The 22,530-nt window shown below is 40.9% G+C and overlaps 1 protein-coding gene and 1 pseudogene across 2 annotated transcripts in view; one reads left to right on the forward strand and one right to left on the reverse strand.

The window, feature by feature from the left end:
• The window catches only part of GSDMD (gasdermin D), a 63,768-nt gene that overhangs the window by 23,640 nt on the left and 17,598 nt on the right, over positions 1 to 22,530 (reverse strand). Inside the window, exons 1-3 of one of the 2 annotated variants that reach the window (XM_043978115.1) lie at positions 13,825 to 14,081; positions 10,991 to 11,211; positions 10,267 to 10,453 (exon numbers count right to left, since the gene is read on the reverse strand). In XM_043978115.1, the coding sequence (XP_043834050.1) occupies positions 10,267 to 10,453; positions 10,991 to 11,207 (404 nt within the window). In that variant the 5' untranslated portion in view covers positions 11,208 to 11,211; positions 13,825 to 14,081. Of the gene's footprint in view, positions 1 to 10,266; positions 10,454 to 10,990; positions 11,212 to 13,824; positions 14,082 to 22,530 lie in introns of those variants that run through there. The other variant, XM_043978108.1, reaches the window with a different exon arrangement.
• LOC122736102 lies at positions 20,102 to 20,633 on the forward strand (annotated as a pseudogene).

Here is a 22,530-nt window from a genome sequence, read left to right on the forward strand (position 1 = left end):
TGTTTGGGGGATTATCAAAGACTGGGTTATTGAGTCCTCAGTCATCCTTGTCTAGTCTGTTCCATTGCTCTATATTTCTATTTTTTTAACCAATGTCAAATGATTTTGTTTATTACTGTTTTATAATATAGTTGAAGTCTGGAAGTGTTATTCTCCCTTAAATTCTGCCTTTTAAAATTATACCCATTTTTATTCTAGATCTTTGTTCTTCCAAATTTTCTTATTATTTTATCTGGCTCTGTAAAAATCCCTTTGTATTTTTTTGGTAGGGCAATGAGGGTTAAGTGACTTGCCCAGGGTCACACAGCTAGTAAGTGTCAAGTGTCTGAGGTCAGATTTGAACTCAGGTCCTCCTGAATCCAGAGCCAGTGCTCTATCCACTGCGCCACCTAGCTGCCCCTGGGTGCATGTATTAAGTACTTACTATATGCCAAGATCATGCTAAGCACTGGGAATATAAATGTTATTTTCCTTTGTTCTTTTTTTTTAACTTTTTAAAAGTATTTTATTATCTTCCAGTTACATGTAAAAACAGTTTTCACCATTTGTTTTCATAGGATTTTTAGTTCCAAATTTTTCTCCCACCCTCCTTTCCCTCCCCTCTCCCCAAGACGAAAAGCAATCTAATATAGGTTATATATGTACAATCACATTAAACACATTTTTGCATTAGTAAATCATGTAGATGTTTATGAAAAAAGAGTGGGGGTTTTTTTTTTTGGTTTGGTTTTTTTTAGTGGGGCAATGAGGGTTAAGTGACTTGCCCAGGGTCACACAGCTTCAAGAATCTGAGGTCAGATTTGAATTCAGGTCCTCCTGAATCCAGGGCCTGTAATTCATCCACTGCACTGCCTAGCTGCCACTTTCCTTTGTTCTTGAAGAGGACCATAACATCAGTGATATCACGACTAGCAGTGAATTGGATTTAAGTGGGGGGAGGGCTATGCATGGTCACCAACCTCACTCTCTCCTCCAGAGATATTTGGGTCCAGTAGCAAGATATATGTTTAAGGCAATTGGGGTTAAGTAACTTGCCCAGGATCACACAGCTAGTAAATGTCTAAGGTAAGATTTGAACTCAGGTCCTCCCAACTTCAGGGCCAGTTCTCTACCCACTGTGCCACCTAGATGCCCCTGGGAATACAAATATAAGCATAATGAAAGAGAGTCCCTGCTCTATGGAGGAAGACAAAAGCCAAAACAGAGATGTAAAGGATCCACACAGGGGCATGGTGTTGAAGTCTGAGGAGTGGTTGGAAGGTACCCCTTCAAAACATCTGAGGGGACCGTGACATGAGCTATAGACAATCCAGAGGCTCCCAGTCTTCAGGAATTTTGTCAGTTCTAATTATTGCTGACCCCATGACAACCCCAACTGGTTTGTACTGCAGGTTCCATGGAGGAAGGAAACTTATCTAAATTCCAGGATAGTGCAGGCTCTGAATACAGAATAAATCTTTGTTCATTCATTCATTCATCTGTTTATTTATTTGATTATTTATTTATTTTTGGTGAGGCAATTGGGGTTAAGTGACTTGCCCAGGGTCACCCAGCTAGTAGGTGTCAAATGTCTGAGGCCGGATTTGAACTCAGGTCCCCCTGAATCCAGGGCTGGTGCTCTATCCACTATGCCACCTAGCTTCCCCCAGAGTAAATTCTTAATAAATATTTGTGGAAGTTAGTTGCTCGGGGATAACAGCTGACTCTGCACTCCATATTTATTTCTTGTGATTCCCTTTGGGTTTGATGACTTGGAATCCTATTCCTTTGACCTTGGACTTCTTGGGCCTCAGTCAGAATTCTTCCTGTTTGGGTGTCTTTTTGCTGCCTTCTACTGGTTCTGGGAACTGAAGAATCTATCCACTCAATGGTCCTGAAAACCCCCACGAGAGGAGGTTTCAGACTCCTTGACAAAAATGGGGGGATCCTTAGGCAGGATGGCATTATCGGATAAAGAAGGGAAGAATATCTTCCAAGTCAAAGGTATCAACAGCACTACGAAAAAATGTTTCAAATCACAAATAACTAGAGAAATGCAATTTAAATGAATTCTGAGATCCCATTTCATACCCATCAGATTGGTAAATTTGACCAAAAAAAAAAAAAAAGAAAACTGACAAATATTAGAAGAACTGCAGGAAAATAGGCACATTAATGCACAGTTGGTGGAGCTGTAAATTGGTACAGTTCTTCTAGAAAGCGTTTGGAACTATGCCCCAAAAGTCATTAATCTGTGTATATTCTTTCACCCACCATTACTATTTCTTGATCTACAATACCCTAAAGATAGGGACAGCTAGGTGGCACAGTGGATAAAGCACCAGCCCTGGATTCAGGAGGACCAGAGTTCAAATCTGGCTTTGGACACTTGACACTAGCTGTGTGACCTTGGGCAAGTCACTTAACTCTCATTGCTGCCCCCCCATACCCTAAAGAGTGTTTTAAAAGATGAAAATAACCTATTTATACAAAATCATTTAGTTCTTTTTTTTATAGTGGCAAAGAACTGGAAACTAAGGGGAAGGGGGTGCTCATCACTTGAGAAATGGCTGAACAAATGATGGTACATGAATGTAATTGTGCCACAAGAAATTATGTAAGGGACAGTTTTAATGAAACCTGGAAAGACTTGTATGAACGGATATAGAGCAAGAAGAAGGAGGACAATTTATACAATAACAGTGATTCTATACAATTCTAGACAATTTATACAATAACAGTGATTCTATAAAAACAAGCAACTTTTGAGAGATTTAAGAACCCTGATCGACACGACTGATTTGAGAGGACTGATCATGAAGAACACTATACGTTCACTGACAGAAGGACGATGCACTCAAGGTACACAATAAGATGGGGTTTTTGGACATGGCCAATTTGGTCATTTCTTCTTCTTGACTGCATATGTGATATAATGGCTTTTTCTTTTTCTATGGTTGTAAGGGAATGGGGTTGGAGAAAGAGAAAATAAAATTTTAATTAAAAAAAGATGTTTTAAAAAATAGACAAAAAAGCCCATCTTCCTAGCAAAATATTTAACCTAGTGAAGTTGAGGCCAGAGGATCACTTTTTTCTCTGATGTCTTTTTTTTTTTTTAAGTTTTTTTTTTTTTTAAGTGAGGCAATGGGGGTTAAGCGACTTGCCCAGGGTCACACAGCTAGTAAATGTTAAGTGTCTGAGGCTGGATTTGAACTCAGGTACTCCTGAATCCAGGGCCAACGCTTTAACCACTACGCCATCTAGCTGCCCCCTCTGATGTCTTTTTGACCAAGATTTGAGTGACTCCCCGCTTCTTAAACATTGCCTTGATGTCATGGGCCTCTTCAAGAATGAAGAACAAACAACAATAGGCACATGAAAGGTTTTCCTCCTCCAAAGCCCTTCTCTAATCCTTTATAATGACATGAAAACTCTGGTAGATCCAGCCAAACTGAAAAAGTTTTATAGGACCAATGAGAGAATATACATCAATTGTAGTAAGTGTGAGAAATGATTATTAATAACCAATATCTTGGGGGAGATTCAGAGCTTTCCTCCTTCTTCCAAAGCCCTGATCTTTAGAAGTCTAGTTTCTCCTTGAAATAAGATTGAAGTGAATGTCTTCATATCGTCACACCCACCCCAAGCTTTCAAGGAATCTTGGGGGGAGACGGATACATTTATCTAGCTAGTCAAAGGCTTCTCTGATTTATGGGGCGTACTCAGAACCTCCACTGAAGAGAAATTGATATTGATAGGCCAAGGCTGGAGAGAATCTTTCTGTGCAGGGGTCAATTCTTGGCCCCACTGACCACCTATTGTTTCAAGGGTATAAAAGCTCTGTGCCCTACCACCATGATTGTCTTGGTCAGACAAAAACCAACAGTGACCATCCTTTTATTAATACCCTGCTGGCCTTATTAACAAAATCATGAAATTACCCAGAAACTATGCCTTTCAAATTTTTAATCATCACATAAGAGATGTAAACGAGAGTAAATGGAAGAGAGCAGGAGACAGGGAATGTGGCTGTGAGGACATGGAAATATTGTGATACACTACTAAGGGAGTCTATGGTCCTAAAGCAAATACAGCCTGGGACACATCATCCCCTTCATCATCATCAAAACATTTACTAAGCACTGCGTACAGGGAATCTCAGAGGTGGCTCTTGGATATTTCTGACTCTGGTTCCAGAGATATGATCACATAGAATGAGTCCTTTGGTGGACTTCTTGCCTCCCCAATCGGCCCCATTTTCACCCACTAACCACCCTTCCCAGGACTCATACCTGCTTTCAGTTGGCTGTTGCTGGTAGTCCTTCCAAATCATTCACATTAGTCAGCAATAATCAGAGCCACCATTTCTCTAACACTTAAGGATTTTAAAAGGCTTTCCTCAAAAAAAAACCCAAAACCATTTTATGAAGAAACTGAGGCTCAGCTAGTGATATTTGACCTTGGGCAAGTCCCTTCAGTTCCATGAGTGTCAGTTTCCTCATCTGTCAAATGAAGATTGGGACAGACACCCGTTTCAAGGCAGCTAGGTGGCACAGTGGATAGACTGTTGGGCCTGGTATCAGGGAGACCCAAGTTCAAATTTGGCCTCAGATACCTACCAGCTGTTAAACACACACAAGCTGTCAGACACACATGAGCTGTGTGACCCTGGGCAAGTCACAACCCTATTTGCCTCAATTTCCTCATCTGTAAAATGAGCTGGAGAAGTAAATGGCAAACCATTCCAATATCTCTGCCAAGAAAACCCCAAATGGGGTCTTGAAGAGCTGGACATGACTAAAACAACTGAACAACAACAAAGGAAACTTTCAGCTTTAAATCTTTTGCTATGCTAGATGCTGTGTTGAAAGATTAACCCCGGGGCAGCTAGGTGGCGCAGTGGATAGAGCATTGGCCCTGGATTCAGGAGGACCTGAGTTCAAATCCAGCCTCAGACCCTTGACACTTACTAGCTGTGTGACCCTGGGCAAGTCACTTAACCCCAATTGCGTCACCAAAAAAAGAAAAAAAAAAAGAAAGATTTACCCCTACCTAGTAAGTGATGGGGCTTCTACCCTATGCTGTACTTCGGAGGAAGGAAGTATAGACACAGCCTATTAGCTAAGTAGTTTAACCTGTTAGATCACCAGGAACCCATGAGTAATAATCAGGAAATTTCCTGATTGGCAGAGAATAGGTTTGGAATTGCAAAACAGATGAATAAGACCAGGTCAGAATACGTGGGGAACAAACACAGCAACTATATGACCAGAACTATAAAACATTTTTTCATAGAAATAAAGTCAGATCTAAACAATTAGAAAAATATTAATTGCTCATGGGTAGGCAGAGCCAATATAATAAAAATGACAATCCTACCTAAGTTAATTTATTTATTTAGTGCTATATCAATCAAACTATCAAAAATTATAGAGCTAGAAAAAAAGAATAACAATTCATCTGGAAAAACAAAAGTTCAAGGATATCATGGGAATCAATGAAAAAAATACAAAAGAAGATGGTCTAGCCATACCAGATTGCAAACTGTATTATAAAGTGGTAATTATCAAAACAATCTGGTACTAAGAAATAGAGAGGTGGATCAGTGGGATGGAATAGGTACAAATTACATTATAGTAAATGAATATATTAATCTAGTATATGATAAACCCAAAGATCCAAGCTTTTGGAACAAAAACTCATTATTTGACAAAAACTACTGGGAAAACTGGAAAACAGTATGGCAGAAACTAGGTATAGACCAAGCAAATTAAGGGAGTATGGAATCATTTATCTGTCAGATTTATGGGCAGGGGAAGAATTTAGGACCAAAGAAAATATAGAGAATAAAATTAAATGTAAAATAGATAATTTCCATTATATAAAATTAAAAAGCTTTTGCACAAACAAAATTAATGTAACCAAGATTACAAGGGAAGTAGAAAACTGGGAAAGAATTTCTGAAACAAATATCTCTGGGGGCAGCTAGGTGGCACAGTGGATAAAGCACTGGCCTTGAATTCAGGAGGACCTGAGTTCAAATCCAGCCTCAGACACTTGACACTCACTAGCTGTGTGACCTTGGGCAAGTCACTTAACCCCCATTGCCCTACAAAAAAAAGAAAAGAAAAAGAAAGAGACAATTTGTTTAGGGACAGCTAGGTGGCACAGTGGATAGAGCACGGGCCCTGGAGTCAGGAGTACCTGAGTTCAAATCCAGCCTCAGACACTTGACACTTACTAGCTGTGTGACCCTGGGCAAGTCACTTAACCCCAATTGCCTCACTTTAAAAAAAAAAAGGGGGCAGCTAGGTGGCGCAGTGGATAAAGCACTGGCCCTGGATTCAGAAGGACCTGAGTTCAAAGCCAGCCTCAGACACTTGACACTTACTAGCTGTGTGACCCTGGGCAAGTCACTTAACCCCAATTGCCCTGCCAAACCCCGCCGCCAAAAACCAAACAAACAAATATCTCTGATAAAGGTCTCATTTCTCAAATATATAGAGAACTGAGTCAAATTTATAAAAATACAAGTCATTCCCCAGTTGATAAATGGTCAAAAGATATGAACAGTCAGTTTTCAGACAAAGAAATCAAAGCTATCTATAATCATATGAAAAAATGCTCTAGATCATTATTGATCAGAGAAACACAAATTAAAACAACTCTAAGGTATCACCTCACACCTATCAGAGTGGCAAATATAAAAATATAAAAATATAAAAAGTGGCAGATATAAAAATATAAAAAAAGGAAAATATTGGATGTTGGAGGGAATGTGGGAAAACTGGGACGCTAATCCACTGTTGGTGAAGTTGGGAAAAGATCCAACCATTCTGGAGAGCAATTTTGAACTATGCCCAAAGGGCTATAGAACTGAGCATACTCTTTGGTTCAGCAATACCACTGCTAGGTTTATATCCCAAAGACATCTCCCAAAAGAGAAAAAGACCTATTTGTACAAAAATATTTACATCAGCTCTTTTTGTGGTCTCTAAGGAAATCAAAGGAATGTCTATCAATTGAGGATGGCTAAACAAACTGTGGTATATGATGGTGATGGAATATTATTGTGCTATAAGAAATGATAAGCAGGGTAGTGAGCACACTGTGGCCCAGACCGGAGACTGACTGGCTTGCCAGGTGAAGAATATGGAGTATACAATCTAAGCTGAGAGCATGAGCAACAGGGATCTGGGAACCCAGGAATCCAGGTCAGATATTGCCCAGGACCAACGCCTTGAGGAACAAGGGCCTGGGACTACAGCCCCACAGAAGGAGCAGTGATGCTTGCTTTTGATGTGAATTTATTGGGAAATTAAACTTCAGTTGTGAGCCCGGTTCTCTTCCTGCCCCCTTATCATAACTCCAACCTGTTGTGAAAAATGTTTGTACTTTGTTCTGGCTATATCTTTGAATTAAATATTCCTTTGTAAAAGCAAAAAGAAAAAAAAAAAAAGAAACAACAAGCAGGATGACTTCAGAAAGGCCTGGAAAGACCTGTATGAACTTATGTATAGTGAAGTGAGCAGAACCAAGAGAACATTGTGCACAGAGACAGAAGTATTGTTTGATGAAGAACTGTGAATGACTTAACTATTCTCAACAATACAATGACCCAAGACAACCCCAAAGGACTATTAATGAAACATACTATCCACCTCCAAAGAAAGAACTGATATCCATGGAACAGACTGGAGCATGCTATTTTTCACTTTCTTTCACTTTTTTCTTTTAATCAAGTTTTCTTGTACAAAATGACAAATACAGTAATATTTTACACAATCATACATTTATAACCCATATATGATTGCTGCCTCAGAGAGGAGGGAGGGGAGGACGGAAAAGAGGGATAAAAATTGGAACCCAAAAGTATAAATAAAAATGTTTATTATTAAAAAAAATAACACCTGCCAAGCACAAATCAGCATAATAAGGATGTTACAGTGGTGAAGCTGCATTTCTGCCATTGCAGGATCACTTTCTGTCCATAAAGGTAAGTCCTGATTATTGGCTAGATTTTGAAATCATTCCCTTTCCTACAGAATCCTATAGAATTAGCTAATGAGATAGTTTTTGCCCCCTCTTTCATGCACGGGGAGAGGAGATCAAAAGTATGAACAAAAGTTTTCCCCTCATACACTCAAAACAGAGTAAATCTATCTAGCATTTGTGGCAGAGGACAATGTGCTAGATTAAGAGGCAATTTCTCTGAGCCTCAATTTACTTATCTGTATAATGAAGGATGAGACTCAATTCCCTTCCAATTCTAAATCTTTGGTCCTATAATCAACCCCAAAGGTCACAAGAAAGAGAATACTTTTCTCCACAGCATGCTCCTGATGGAAAACATTGCCCACTCCTCTTAAACATTAAAGTGCCTAAATGGGGATATACTTTTTAAATGCATCTATACTGGACTGTCAAGAGAGGGCAGCAGCTTCTAGGTTTTTCAGCTCCTTTGCTAGCTTTAAAGAAACCTAGGCTCAAAAATAAGCTGCTTACCTATAGTCTAAATCCAGTGCCCTTTCCCCTGGACCGTATCTCCAATGCTTATAGGACTTCTCCACCCAGATGTTCTGTTGACACCTCCATCTCAACCAGCTGCAAACAGCTCATTCAACTGTAAACCAAATCCTTTTTCTGATTATTTCTGTCTGTAGAAACACTTCTTTCTTTTTTTTTTAGTGAGGCAATTGGGGTCAAGTGACTTGCCCAGGGTGACACAGCTAGTAAGTGTTAAGTGTCTGAGGCCAGATTTGAACCCAGGTACTCCTGAATCCAGGGCCAGTGCTCCATTCACTGCACCACCTAGCTGTCCCAGAAACACTGTTCTTACAGTCTTCTGTGTTGATAACCTTGGCACTATTGCTGGCTCTTCAGTCTCTCATCTTTCACATCTACTAACTCTTCATTACTAACTGATGTTAGTAGGTCCCATTGATTCCATCATCTTTTTAAATCTATCCCCTCCTCCCACTGCTACCACCCTATTACCACCTACTTGAACTAACTCAATTGCCTTCAAACAGACTGTATGGACTCCTTCATTCTCTTCCTCCTTTAATCTGTTCTTCGTATTGCTGCCAGACTGATCTTCCTTATCTGTTGATCTGGTCATGTCAGTCCTCTGCTCAAAAATCTTCAATAACTCCCTATCTCACACTAAATAAAGTTCAAATTCCTCTGTCTGACATTGAAGACCTTCCTTCAATCTGGTGCCTGTCTACCTTTCCTACCTAACTTCACATGACTCCACTCCATGATCTTTACATTCCATTCAAATAAGACCATTCGAAACTGACCTCAAAAAGGTAAATCAAAAAACTGCTCTGAGGTTTTACCTTACAACCAGAAAACTGGCAAAGATTACAAAAAATAGACAGAAGCAATATCAGAGTGGCCATGGAAAGACAGTAACACTAATACACTGGAGACAGAGCCATGCATTGGTTCAATCATTCTGGAAAACCATTTGTAACAACGCTAAAATGTTCACATCTTTGACCTGGAGGTCCCACTGTAGGCGTGTGTACTCCAAGGAGGTTAAAGACAGAAGGTCATATTCATACTAGTGCCTTTAAATGGTCATCTAGAACTGGAAACAAAGTAGATACCTAAACAAATTGTGGTACTGAATGTATGAATATGAGAAATAAAGAATTTGAAGAATTCAGAGAATATGGGAAGGTTTATATGGACTATGCAAAATAAAGTAAGCACAATCAGGAAAAGGATATAGACAATGGTATAAATGGAAAGAGCAAAAGCTAAACTTAATACTAAGTAATTATAATGACAGAGCTTGTCCCTGAAGAATAAAAGGTGAGAAAATGAACCTTCCTCCCTTTCTTGCAGAGGTGGCGGTGGTGGGGCTATGGATATGGAACATTATTCCTACTCATCAATTAAACCTAAAGTCCAATGCCCCTTCTTCCTGCAAATCTTTCCAGCTGTCGTCCCCTTGGGAATAACCCTCTTCCTCAGACCTTACCTTCCTAGTACACTTGTGAATTGTTTAAATGCATTGTTCTCATCCTCCACTAGACTGTGAGCTCCATGAAGTTAGGGATAGGATCTTATCCACGCGTCAGACAATACAAGACATTTGTGAATGTTGATATAAAGTAAATTCAACCCCTACACAAAGAAAATTCTGACTCTCTATTTCCTTCTGGTTGCCCCTGGAACACTTTCCCTTGCTCCCACTCCCTCCCTCCCCCTTCCCCCATCCCCCAAAAAGAAGTCACTAGAGCTCTCAGCTTTTGTCTTTTTTATTCTTCTCACCTTTCCTTTTGTAAGTGGTCCCAGGTGTTAGGGGACACGGTGAGAGTCTTGACCTCAAGGATGGTTCTAGTTGACACCGAGGTCTGTCCTGAAATCTTCCCCTGCACAGAAGTGGACACCTCCATGCTGCCAGACACATGCCCATCCACCTCATCATTAAAGTGGAATGGTCCCTTCTGGATCACTTCTGTGGGGGGAGAGAGGCCAATCCTTAGTCAAACTGAGCATTAAACCCAGGTGTGCAGCAAGAGCCAAGATGGGACAAGGTAAAGGCATCTGGGACTCCAACCTTATGTACACTTCCCTAATCACAATAACTCACAGTTCTATAGAACTTTAGGATGTACAAAGTGCTTTCTGCACAACCAGCACGTGAAGTAGGAAGTGCAAATATTATCATTTCCATTTTCCAGATGAGGAAACAGAGTGTCAGAGCAGGTAAGTGACTTATCCCCAATCACACATCTAGTAAATGGAAGAACCAGGGCTCAGACCCAGGTCTCTGGCTTGTTCTCAGCAGTGCCTCCCAAGTCACCATGACCTCTGCTTAGGAACACTGTGGACATCTCTACAGGACCACATGCAGTGCCCGTGCAGCCAGTCCTAGGAAAGCTGTGTATTCTGGCCAAGCCTGCTGAACCCATTTCCCCTTCAGTTGTCTCATCCAGCTTCTTGTCTCACCCGCTAGCCCTGGCCACCCCCTTGCTCCCCCAGGGGATGGTACCTGGTTCTGGAGAGCTCGGATCCAGAATGTCCTTGAGAGTTAAATTGAGCCAAATATACCGCGACCTCCAAAACAAGGAACTCTTGGTCTTCTTCCGGACCAGGTAGTAGGGACTGAAGTGGGTGGAGCTCTTGAGGCTGTCCACAGGGATCAGCTCCCCATTCTTGCTCAACTCTCGGACCACGTTCCTGGCAGCCAACTCAAATGCAGAGACCATGGTTCTTGGGAAGGGAAAGAGAGACGAGAGGGGACAGAAGCTCCTTAGTCTCTCTGACTCCTCTCTCATAGTGACAGGGGAGTCAGTTTAATGCTTTGCATGTATGCCATCAGATGGCCAGTCAAAAAACATTATTTGGGGACAGCTAGGTGGCGCAGTGAATAAAGCACTGGCCCTGGATTCAGGAGTACCTGAGTTCAAATCTGGCCTCAAACACTTGACACTAGCTGTGTGACCCTGGGCAAGTCACTTAACCCTCATTGCCCCACAAAAACAAAAAACAAAAGTATTATTCACCTACTATGTGCCAGGCACTGTACTAAGCACTAGGAATACAAAAAAAAGACAAAAGACAGCCCCCTGTGCATGAAGAGTTCACAACAATTTTCACACACGACATAATCAACAGAGGGAAGGCACTAAAATGAAGAGATATTGGGAACATCTTCCTGGAGGAAGTGGAATTTTAGCTGGGACTTGAAGCCTGAGAAGCCAAGATGGGGAGATGAGGAGGGAGAACATGCCAGGCACAGAGGATAGCCAGAGAAAACATGCAGAGACATCAAAGCATACAGGTCAGGGAGTAAAGTACAAGAAAAGGAGAAAGCTAGGAGGAGGCTGCTTTATAAAGGACTTTAAATGCAAGCATTTTGTATTTGATCCTGGAAATGTTAGGGAGGCACTGGAGTTTGTTGAATAAAGGGGTGACAGGGTTAGATTTGCACCATATAAATGTTTGCCACCATCGCTGCCCCTTGCAATCTGGCATTTGCCCTTATCCTAAACTGAAACTTCCCTCTTTAAGGTTACCAAGAGTCATTTAATTGGCTAATTCTGATGACTTTCTCAGTTCTCATCCTTTTTGACCATTCTGCAGTCACCAGGCTCCCCCACCCTTCCCCTCATTCTGTGCAGAGGCTCCTTTGGATTTCATGGCACTGCAGGGACTGAGGAGTAGCTAACATTTATAAAGCTCCTACTATGAGTCAGGCACTATGCTAAGTGCTTTAAAATTACTATCTAATTAATTTGACCCTCATAACAACTCTGGAAGGTAGGTGCTCGTATTATCCCCATTTGACAAATGAGCAAACTGAGGAAGGCAGAAGTGAAGTGACTCGCCCAAGGTCACACAGCCAATAAGTATCTGAGGTCTGTTTTAAACTTAGGACTTCCCATTTCAGGTCCAACACTCTATCCACTGTGCCATCTCAATATCTATATAAGAGAAAGGTTCAAGGCAAAAGTTCTTAACCTTTTTTGTGTCATGGGCACCTTTGGCAGTCTGCTAAAGCTTTAGGACCCCTTATCAGAATGTTTTTAAATGCATAAAATAAAATACCTAAGATTACAAAGGAAACCAAATATAATGGAAAATAAAGATGTACTTTCCACCTTATCCAATTTCACCAACCTCCTGAAATCTTATCTATAGATGCCAAATTAAGAAGCTTTGGCTTAAAACGGCAATTCAGGGTCAAGTGGAGTTTTTTTTTGTTGTTGTTGTTTTAGTGAGGCAATTGGGGTTAAGTGACTTGCCCAGGGTCACACAGCTGGTAAGTGTTAAGTGTCTGAGGTCGGATTTGAACTCAGGTCCTCCTGAATCCAGGGCCAGTGCTCTATCCACTGCACCACCTAGCTGCCCCCCTCAAGTGGAGTTTTTTAAAGGAGGGACAAGACCTAAATGTTGGTAGAGAGCTGGGAAGGAGCTAGCTGACAAGGAGAAAGTGATGATGAGAGGGTAGGTAAGCAGGCAAGCTCTGGGGAGAGGAAGGAGGGGAACTGAATAGCCTTGGCAAGGAAAAGAAATGTGAAGTTAGACTTAGACAAACCCCTGAGGAATCTAAAGCCTGAGGCTCGGAAGAGAAACTGAAATTAATTTTTTTTTAAAAGGGAGAGAAACTGAAATTTCTTGATCGTTGCTCTCTTGGGAGACTAAACCAGTGACATACTTGGATACCCCACAACCAGTATAAATCAGAATGTCTTGCCTTCACCCAAGCCTTACAGCAACAGATTTTAGTCTGGGGAGGTTTCTGTTGGGCTGTTTTGGGGGCCCTAATTCTTAAATATCACGGGATTATTAGGCCGGCAGATTGAGTTCTGGGCAGTGTGTCCTCTTTGGGTGTTACTAAGAGACAAGTTTTGAGGAAGGGGCCAAGACTAAATCCACCATCTTCTTGTTTGGGGGGGAAGGGCTATTTCGGGAAAGGGAGTTCACCCCTACTGCTAGAATGGGTAACAGGGTTGGAGAAGGAACAGGGCACGGGTTTTAGGAACAGGTCTCAGGAAACAGTTCTCTAAAGTCCTAGGTTCAAGGTCAGAGTTGGGGAAACTGATAACACTGCCTGTCTTCTCTCAGAATAGACTGTGCTAGGGAATCCCACCGGCATACCTATCCGGCTTTTCTAGATCTCTTGGCACACTTAAGAAGACGAACCAGAGGGAACAGGGAAGGAAGATGTCAGCCCTCGGACTGACTCACTTTTTAACGCGCCGGGAGGGGCTGTCCAGGCTCCAGGTACCTAGCTAGTTCTTCCCCAGGCTTTTTTTTCTAAGGTGCCCTCCTTCCAGACCCCCTGCTTCCCACCCTGCTTTGCTCTCCGCGGCACCTTACCTGGGCAGCCTAGTCCTATCGGTGGTTGGAAGTGTGCAGACGGGATGGGGCGGACGTATCTCCTCCCTCCTTTAGGGCTGAGCTTTGTTTCAAGGAGAGATTTTGTGAACTGCTCTCCAGCTCAACCAAAACTGAAACTAGTAGGCGTCTGTATTCATCCAGCTTCTTCTTGCTCTGTTTCCAGGAAAGGAGGAAATCAGACGTATACGTGAGAATTGGCCCTTTCTGTTTTCCTTCCCGGTTTGCCCAGCCTGACTGTAGATGTAAGCCCAGGGGGCTAAAGAGGGTCAGTGGGAAGTCAACTGACAGGTAGTCAAAACTACCCACTTCCTCTGCTGAGCCCCCACCCTTTCCTCCTACTTCTCCTCCCTTACTCCTCCCTGCCTGAGTTCTACATTTAGCAAAGTAGGGAATTAGCAAAGAGAGAGAATCTTTCACTTATTATTTATTTCTTAAACACCGGCTGCATGTAAAGGCTTGTGCTAGGTACCTTTCCTCCAGGAAGTAAAGGTTAGGAGATCGCCGCAAACGGTATGGGGAGAAGCACATGTGGCCGAACTGTAGTTGGCAGTAACTGAATCAAAACTGAATTCCTTCCTCCTGTTATTTCATTGTTTCCTCTAGACCCTAGTCAAACAACTAACCCCTATCTTTCAAATACAACCATTTGTTCTTCCCTAAAGAAGTCAACAAACATCAATATGGTGCCCGCCCAATCCCTATTTGATGTGGAACACTTAGCCACGTTGTTGGGGGAGATACAGAAGACTTGCCCTCTTCTGGAGCTGGAGTGGGGAAGATAGAAGTCCAGGTTGCTATTGTTCGCAGGGTCACATGAGAAGGACAAAATCAAGAAGTATGTGAGGGGTCTGTAGCTAGGCGAAAGTCCCTACCGAGATCAAGGTTCCCGAGGAGAGAATATTTGAGTTGGACTTTAAATATGAGTTGACCATGCAAAAATGGAGAGACACTTAATAAATACTGATTGACTGAATCTAGAAAGATGGCAGTTAAGAGAGACAGATGTAAAGTATTGCCCTTGAATTCAGAAAATCAATTTACTTGATAGGGAAGCTGAGATTAGAAGGCAGTTCACTTGAAAAAAATCTTGGGATTTTAGTGGACTGAAAGCTCAGTATACTGAGCCAACAGCCCAACAGCATGATATGGAAACAAACAAAACAAACCTCACATGATCTTGGGCTGCTTTAGGAGGGGGAGGGCTCCTCACTGGAGGTCTTCAAGCAAAGTCTGAATGATCATTTGTTTGGTATGTTATTGAGAGGATATTTAATGTCTCTTCTAGCTCTGCCATGTTGTAATTCAGTTATTTTTTTCTTACTTCCTATTACTTTCCCTTAGCTTTTACTGCCCAAGCCTCTACTATGAAGAACAAATCAGCGTGCAGACGCCTTTGGAAGTTCCCTTATGCTGCCAACTGAACTTTTTAAGCAATGCTCAGTTGAATATCTCCAGATGTGTAGCAGGTTCCCAGTGCTCTTCTCTCTTCTTGTGCAATTTCCTTTTATTAATAGCTGGCTGGCTTTAACCACAGTATTTACTTATAGGAGGAAGGGGGCAAGAAGAGATAGCCTCCTGGTGCAGTTGTTACTTGTTAACAACTACTTGAAAATATAGGCAGGAAGCAAAGGGAGCAAGCTCTGAGGTACTTTCCCAACCCCCACTCACCCTGATGAATTGGGTCCCAGAACTCAGCTGCTGTGTCTTCTTCGACCTTTAGAGGTAGAGAGATTATGTGTGTGTGTGTGTGTGTGTGTGTGTGTGTGTGTGTGTGTGTGTGAGAGATACATTTTCTAATGCCAGTGATTGATTATGAGTCCTCACTAATATATTTCCTGTCATAAGACTCAGATGGCTTTTAGAAAGGGAAGAGTAGTTGGTACAAAACATCCCCTCCCAAAGTCTGTGACACACTCTTCCATAAGTACATACAGAATCCAGGGGAAAGGGGGCTCAAGTTTAGGGGCCCATGTAGCAAAGGAGTCAGCCCCAGCTCCTGGTTGCTAGACTTTTTTCTTCCCCTTTCTGAGGTACTTATGAAGGGTCCTTCAAGCATGGTGTTACTTCTTTGCTAGGCTTTTTGCAGAGCTCTGTCCTTGGTGCTCAAGAAATGCTCTCTCCTCGTTTGCATTTTTCTGGCACCCAAATCTCTCCAATAACTCCTGTTCTTAACTATGTTGATATTTTGTAAATGACCCCTAGGATGCGATCAAGTTTCTTGAGTTTAAAAGAACCCTCTTCCTAAGTTACTCCAATCCATCTGTGGACATTTTGATTTGGTTGCTCTCGCCTCCTACAAGTATCAGGGTATCTGATCACTCTAAACTGGGAGCAGCGGGCCCTGATTTACGTATTAAGTCAGTGCCACCTAAGTACTAGAAGAAGATCTGTGATTACTTCTTAGGAACTGGGAAATGGTAGAGGCAGCTGGAAAGCAGATTGGGTTCCCCCAACTCATGGAGATTGGCAAAATTTTCTTGTTTGGAGGGTACCTCAAAGAGCATGAAGTCTAACCTCCTTCCTGAACATGAATCCCCTCACTAATCTTCCCATCAAGTGGTCATCTTGCCTCCACTTGAAGACTGACATAGTCAAGGGGAACTCATTAATAATGATGATAATAACAGCTAGCATTTACAGAGCACATTTGGGTTTGCTGAGTGTTTTATAAATATCATCTCATTGAAACCTCACAAAAGCCCTGGGAAGTAGTTGCTATTATTATCTCCCTTTTACAGGTAAGGAAACTGAGGCAGAGTCAAAGTGACCTGTCCAGGGTCACACAGCTAAGTATGTATCTGAGGCGAGATTTCAGCTCACAACTTCCTGACTCTAGGTGCAGTGCTCTAGCCACTAAGCCATCCAGCTACCATTCTGTCTAGAAGCAGCCCATTATATTTTTTTGGATTGTTCTGATGGCTAGGAAGTCTTGTCTTTTTTTCTTAACATCAAACCTGGATCTAATTCTGCAGCTTTTACCCAGTGACCTAATCCTGCTTTCTAGGGGCTAGCCAGAACATGTTTCATCTCTCTTCCATATGAGAGTCCTTCAAATATTTAAAGGCAGCCATCATGCCCCTTTCTTCCAATTCCTTTAGCTGGTCCTGGTATACATGGTCTCCAGTCTCTTTCTCATCCTGGACACTTTCCAAATTGTCAACACAGCCATTTTTCAAGGAGCTTCTACATTTCAGTAAATTAATGGTTGCTATGGCCCCCATAATCATCAGGGTGATGACTTCTCTGAATTTTGCTATGATAACTAAATTATTATCTAGCACTTAAAGACTTGCAAAGCACTTTCATAAATATTATGTCACTCAGTCCTAGCAACAACCCTGGGAGATAGGTGCTCTTATTATCTGAATTGTAGAGATGAGAACACTGAGGCGAACAGAGGCAAAGTGATTTGCCCAGGGCCACACAGAGCTAGTAAGTACCTGCGGTAGGATTTAAACAGAGGTCTTCCAAGGTCAGCACTCTGTTTACTCTTCAACCAATCTAGACTGGTCCTTGGGGGGAATAAAGACACACAATCCATCACAGAACCTATATGTGGCAGTGGCTCTCAGAACTGAACACAATCAATACTCCAGATATGTTCTGGAAATATAAGTGATCTTTAAGAATCATCTTCCTGAGTTGAAATCTGGCCTCAGGCACTTACTAGGTATATGACCCTGAGCAAGTCACTTAACCCTGTTTGTCTTAGTTTCTTCATCTGTAAAATTAGCTAGAGAAGGAAATGGCAAAGTAGTTCAGTATCTTGGCCAAGAAAACCCCAAATGGGGTCTTGAAGAGTTGGACACTACTGAAACAACTGAAGGACAACAAAGGTTCCTTAGAGTTCAAAATCTATGATCCCATCATCTTTTACTTTACAGAAGAAAATACCTTGTCCTAGGTCACATAACAAGTGTTCTCTCCACCAAAATCTTGTTGCAAATGTCTTCTCTGTCCCACTTCCCATGATCATGCAAGGCCACAACCTGAGTTATTTCCTTTATGACATCCCACTGTCTCTCCATCTCCAAAGAAAGAACTGATGTTGATTGAACAGACTGAAGCATGCTATTTTTCACTTTATTTCTTTCATTTTTTCTTTTATTCAAGTTTTCTTGTACAAAATGACTAATATGGTAATGTTTAACATAATCGTACATGCAAAACCCATATCTGGTTACTGCCTCAGGGAGGAGGGAGGGTAAGAAGGGAAGGAGGGATAAAAATGGGAACTCAAGGGGCAGTTAGGTGGGGCAATAGATAAAGCACTAGCCCTGGATTCAGGAGGACCTGACTTCAAATCTGGCCTCAGACACTTGACACTTACAAGTTTTGTGACCCTGGGCAAGTCATTTAACCCTCATTGCCCTGAAAAAAGAAAAAAAAATTGAACTCCAAACTATGAGTAAAAATCTTTATTATTTAAAAAAAATGTAAAAAAAACCCCAAACCTCAGCTCAAATCCCACTGTCTGCAAGAGACCTTTCCCTATTCCCCTCTCTCAATCTTCTCTTCCTCATCCTTAGTACTTTCCATCTGAGGTTACCTCCCCTTTATACTATATATATATATATATATATATATATACACATACACACACACATATATATATATATATATATACACACACATATATATATATATATTTCATGTTCATATTCATTTACATACTGTCCCATTATGATTTCCTTCAGAGCAGAGACCTTTTTAAAAAAAACTTTCTTTCATTTACTAGCACTTAGCACAGTCCCTGGAACATAGTAGACTTAATAAATGCAAGTTGTCTGACTCATTGAGATAAGTCTGGAAAGGTAAGTGGTTAGATTGTGGAGGGGCTAAAATGTCAGATTGTGGATTTTATTTTATGCTAGAGGCAATAAGGAACTATAGAAACTTTTTGGACTGGGCAATGACATGGTTAAACCTATAGCAAAGGAAATTTTTTTTTGGCAGTTATGGGGGAACCAGATTGGAGAAGGGAAAAGCTGTTAGCAGTCTCTATACTAATTAGGGGGCTCTTTACAATCTACTAGACAAGAGGTAATAAGATTCTAATTTAAAAGATTTTGTAGAAATAAAACCAATATAGCCAAGATTAGAAGGAAAGCAGAATATTGGGGGAAAATTTTTATAGACAATTTCCCAGATAAAGGTGTCATATATCAAATAAATAGAGAACTTCATTAAATTTATTAGATGAGTCATTCCCCAATTAGTAAATGGTCAAAGGATAGAAATAGGCAATTTCTTGATGAAGAAATCAAAGCTATCCATAGTCATATGAAAAAAATGCTCTAAATCAGTATTGATTAAAAGATACAAATTAAAACAATTTTGAAATATCATCTCACACCTATCAGATTGGCTAAAATGATGGAAGGGTAAAATGACAAATATTGAAGGGGATGTGGAAAAATTGGGACACTAATTCACTGTTGGTGGAACTGTGAACTGATCCAACCATTTTGGAGAGCAATCTGGAGTTATGCCCAAAGAATTATAAAACTGTGCATACTCTTTGACCCAGCAATACCAATATTAGATCTGTTTCCCAAGGTGATCAGGGAAAAGGGAAAAGAATCTATCCATTATAAAATATTTATAGTAGCACTTTTTGTGGTAGCACAGAACTGGAAAATGAGAGGATGGCCATCAATTAAGGAATTGCTGAATAAGTTGTGGTATATGATCGTGATGGAATACTACTGTGCTAAAAGAAATGATGAGCATGTCAATTTTAGAAAAACATGGAAAAACTTGTATGAAATAATGAAGAGTGAAATGAGCAGAATCAAGAGAACATTGTATACAGTAACAGCAATATTGTTTTAAAAAATAACTGTGAATGACTAAGTTATTATGAATATTATTAATACTTAAATCAACTACAAAGGACCTATGAAGGAAGAGGCTATCCACCTCCAGAGAAAGAACTGATAAATAGAAGTATGATATAAGTATGTATAGTATGGTTTTACACACATAGACAAACACATGTGTGTGTGTTTGTGAAACGGTGGCCTTTTCTAATGAGGGGTGGGAAAGGAGGGAGACAATTTGGAATTTAAAATGTAACAAAAAATATTAAATTAAATTTTTAAAAGAGTTAAAAAGGTCTGTAACTAGGGAAGTAGCTATGAGAAGGTAGAGATGAAGACCAGTACAGACAATGTTGTGGAAACAGAATTAACATAAATTGGCAATTAATTAACTATGTGGGAAGGGAGGTTGATAATCTAGGATGACTCTGAAATTATGGACCTGGTTGCCTGAAAGTAAGGTGTTGGGGTGGCTAGGTGGCCCAGTGGATAAAGCACGGGCCCTGGATTCAGGAGTACCTGAGTTCAAATCCAACCTCAGACACTTGACACTTACTAGCTGTGTGACCCTGGGTAAGTCACTTAACCCCCATTGCCCCGCCAAAAAAACAAAAACAAAAGCAAAAAAATTATTTCCTGTTGGTTCTCTTTGGTCCCAGCGGCAGGAGAAAGATGAGGAAGGGAATGTCTTCGTTTGGTAAGCTCCAGAATAAGACGCACACTTTGTGCGGTCGCTGTGGCTCTAAGGCATACCATCTTCAGAATTCAACCTGCGGTAAATGCGGGTATTCTGCCAAATGCAAGAGAAAGTATAATTGGAGTGCAAAGGCTAAGTGACGCAACATTACTGGTACTGGTCGAATGAGGCACCTAAAAATTGTCTACCACCGATTCAGGAATGGATTCTGTGAAGGAACAACACCTAATCCCAAGAGAGCAGCTGTTGCAGCATCTAGTACATCTTGAGGAGTCAACTGTTAAAATAAATGCCCTGAATCAAAAAAGTAAAAAAAAAAAAAAAAAGTATGGTGTTGCTCTCAAAAAAAAAAGGGAAAGGGAAGGTTTATAGAAGACAACGATAAAATATAATTTTAGACATGTTGAGTTTGAGATTTAAAAAATACAATTTCATTGATATCAATAAAAAGTTCATATAGCACAATAGTGTCCCATTACACTCATATACTATAACTTGTTGAGTCATTATTTAATTGATGGGCACCCCCTCAGTTTCCAGTTCTGTGTCATTATTTAAAGAGCTTCTATAAATACTTTTGTACGTATGGATTATTTTTCCTAGTTCTTTGATCTCTTTGGACTATAAACCCAATAGTGATATCTCTAGGTCAAAGGATATGCACAGTTTAATAGCCTTTTGGGCACAATTCCAAATTGCTTTCCAGAATGACTAGACTAGTTTACAATTCTACCAAGAGTGCATTAATGTACTTGTTTTCACACAGTCTCTCCAGAATTTATAATTTTCCTTTTTTGTCATCTTTGCCAATCTGATGGGTATGAGGTGGTAGCTCAGTGTTATTTAATTTGAATTTTGATTTAGAATAATCAATCAATCCATAAACATTTGTTAAGCTATTATGTGCCAGGCATTGAGCTAAGTGCTGGGGATACAAAAAGAGGCGAAAGACAACCCCTGCCCACAAGGAGCTTATAATCTTATGGGGGAGATAACATGCAAACATATATACAAAGCAAGCTATATACAAAATAGGAAATAATCAACAGGGAAGGCACTAGAATTAAAAATGGTTGAGGAAGGCAGCTAGATGGTACAGTGGATAGAGTGCCAGGCCTGAAGTCAGAAAAGGCCTTAGATACTAGCTGTGTGACTCTGGGGCAAGTCTCTTTAATCTTGTTTGCCTCAATTCTTCATCTGTAAAATGAGCTGGAGAAGGAAATGGCAAACCATTTCAGTATTTTTATCAAGAAAACCCCAAATGTGGTCACAAAGAGTCAGACAGACACAACTGAACAACGACAGCAAAGAGGAAGTCTTTCTGTGGAACTTGAGATTTTAGTTGGGACTGAAAGAAAGCCAGGGGAGTCAGTAGTTGGAGCAAAGGAGGAAGAATGTTCCAGATGTGGGGGATAGCCAGAGAGAATGCCTAGAGTCAAAAGATGGAGTGTTTTGTTCGTTGAACAGTCAGGAGGCCAGTGTCACTGGATTGAAGAGTATGTGTTGGGGAATGGCGGACACCAGCAGGCTATAGTCATGATCGAGGCATGAGGGGATGAGGGCCTTCATCAGAGTGGTGACAGTTCAGAGGAAAGAAGGGGGCAAATTTGAAAGGTGTTGCAAAGGTTAAATTGACATATCTTGGCAATAGCTTGGATGTGGGGAATGAAAGATAGTGAGGAATCCAGGATGACTCCTAGGGTTGTGAGCCTGAGGGATGGGAAGATGTTGATGCCCTCTGTGATAGCAAGGAAGGATGTGTGTGTGAAGGTTTAGGGAAAGATAGTGAGTTCTGTTTTGGACATGTTGAGTTGAAGATGTCTACTAGACATCCGGTTGCAGATGTCTGAAAGGCAGCTGGAAATGCAGGGTTAAAGGTCAGCAGAGAGATTGGGACAGGACAGATGTTGCAACATTCCAAAAGTGAGGCAGCATTGCCAACTGCTACACATTATCGAACTTCTACTCTTGTCTTAGGCTACCTTGTATACAGTGACATGACCATTTTATAGATGAACTGAATTAGAGTGACAGTGTCATATGTATATCAAATACTGGTAAAGTAGAATTCCCTTCTCATTTTTAAGTCAAAAATAAATTTTAAAAGATCTAATATTTTCTGTCTTGCACCCTGTTGGATTGTTGTGTGAACCCTCTGGGGTAGCA

This window comes from Dromiciops gliroides, chromosome 1, assembly GCF_019393635.1.
Source record: "Dromiciops gliroides isolate mDroGli1 chromosome 1, mDroGli1.pri, whole genome shotgun sequence".
NCBI classification, from domain to species: domain Eukaryota; kingdom Metazoa; phylum Chordata; class Mammalia; order Microbiotheria; family Microbiotheriidae; genus Dromiciops; species Dromiciops gliroides.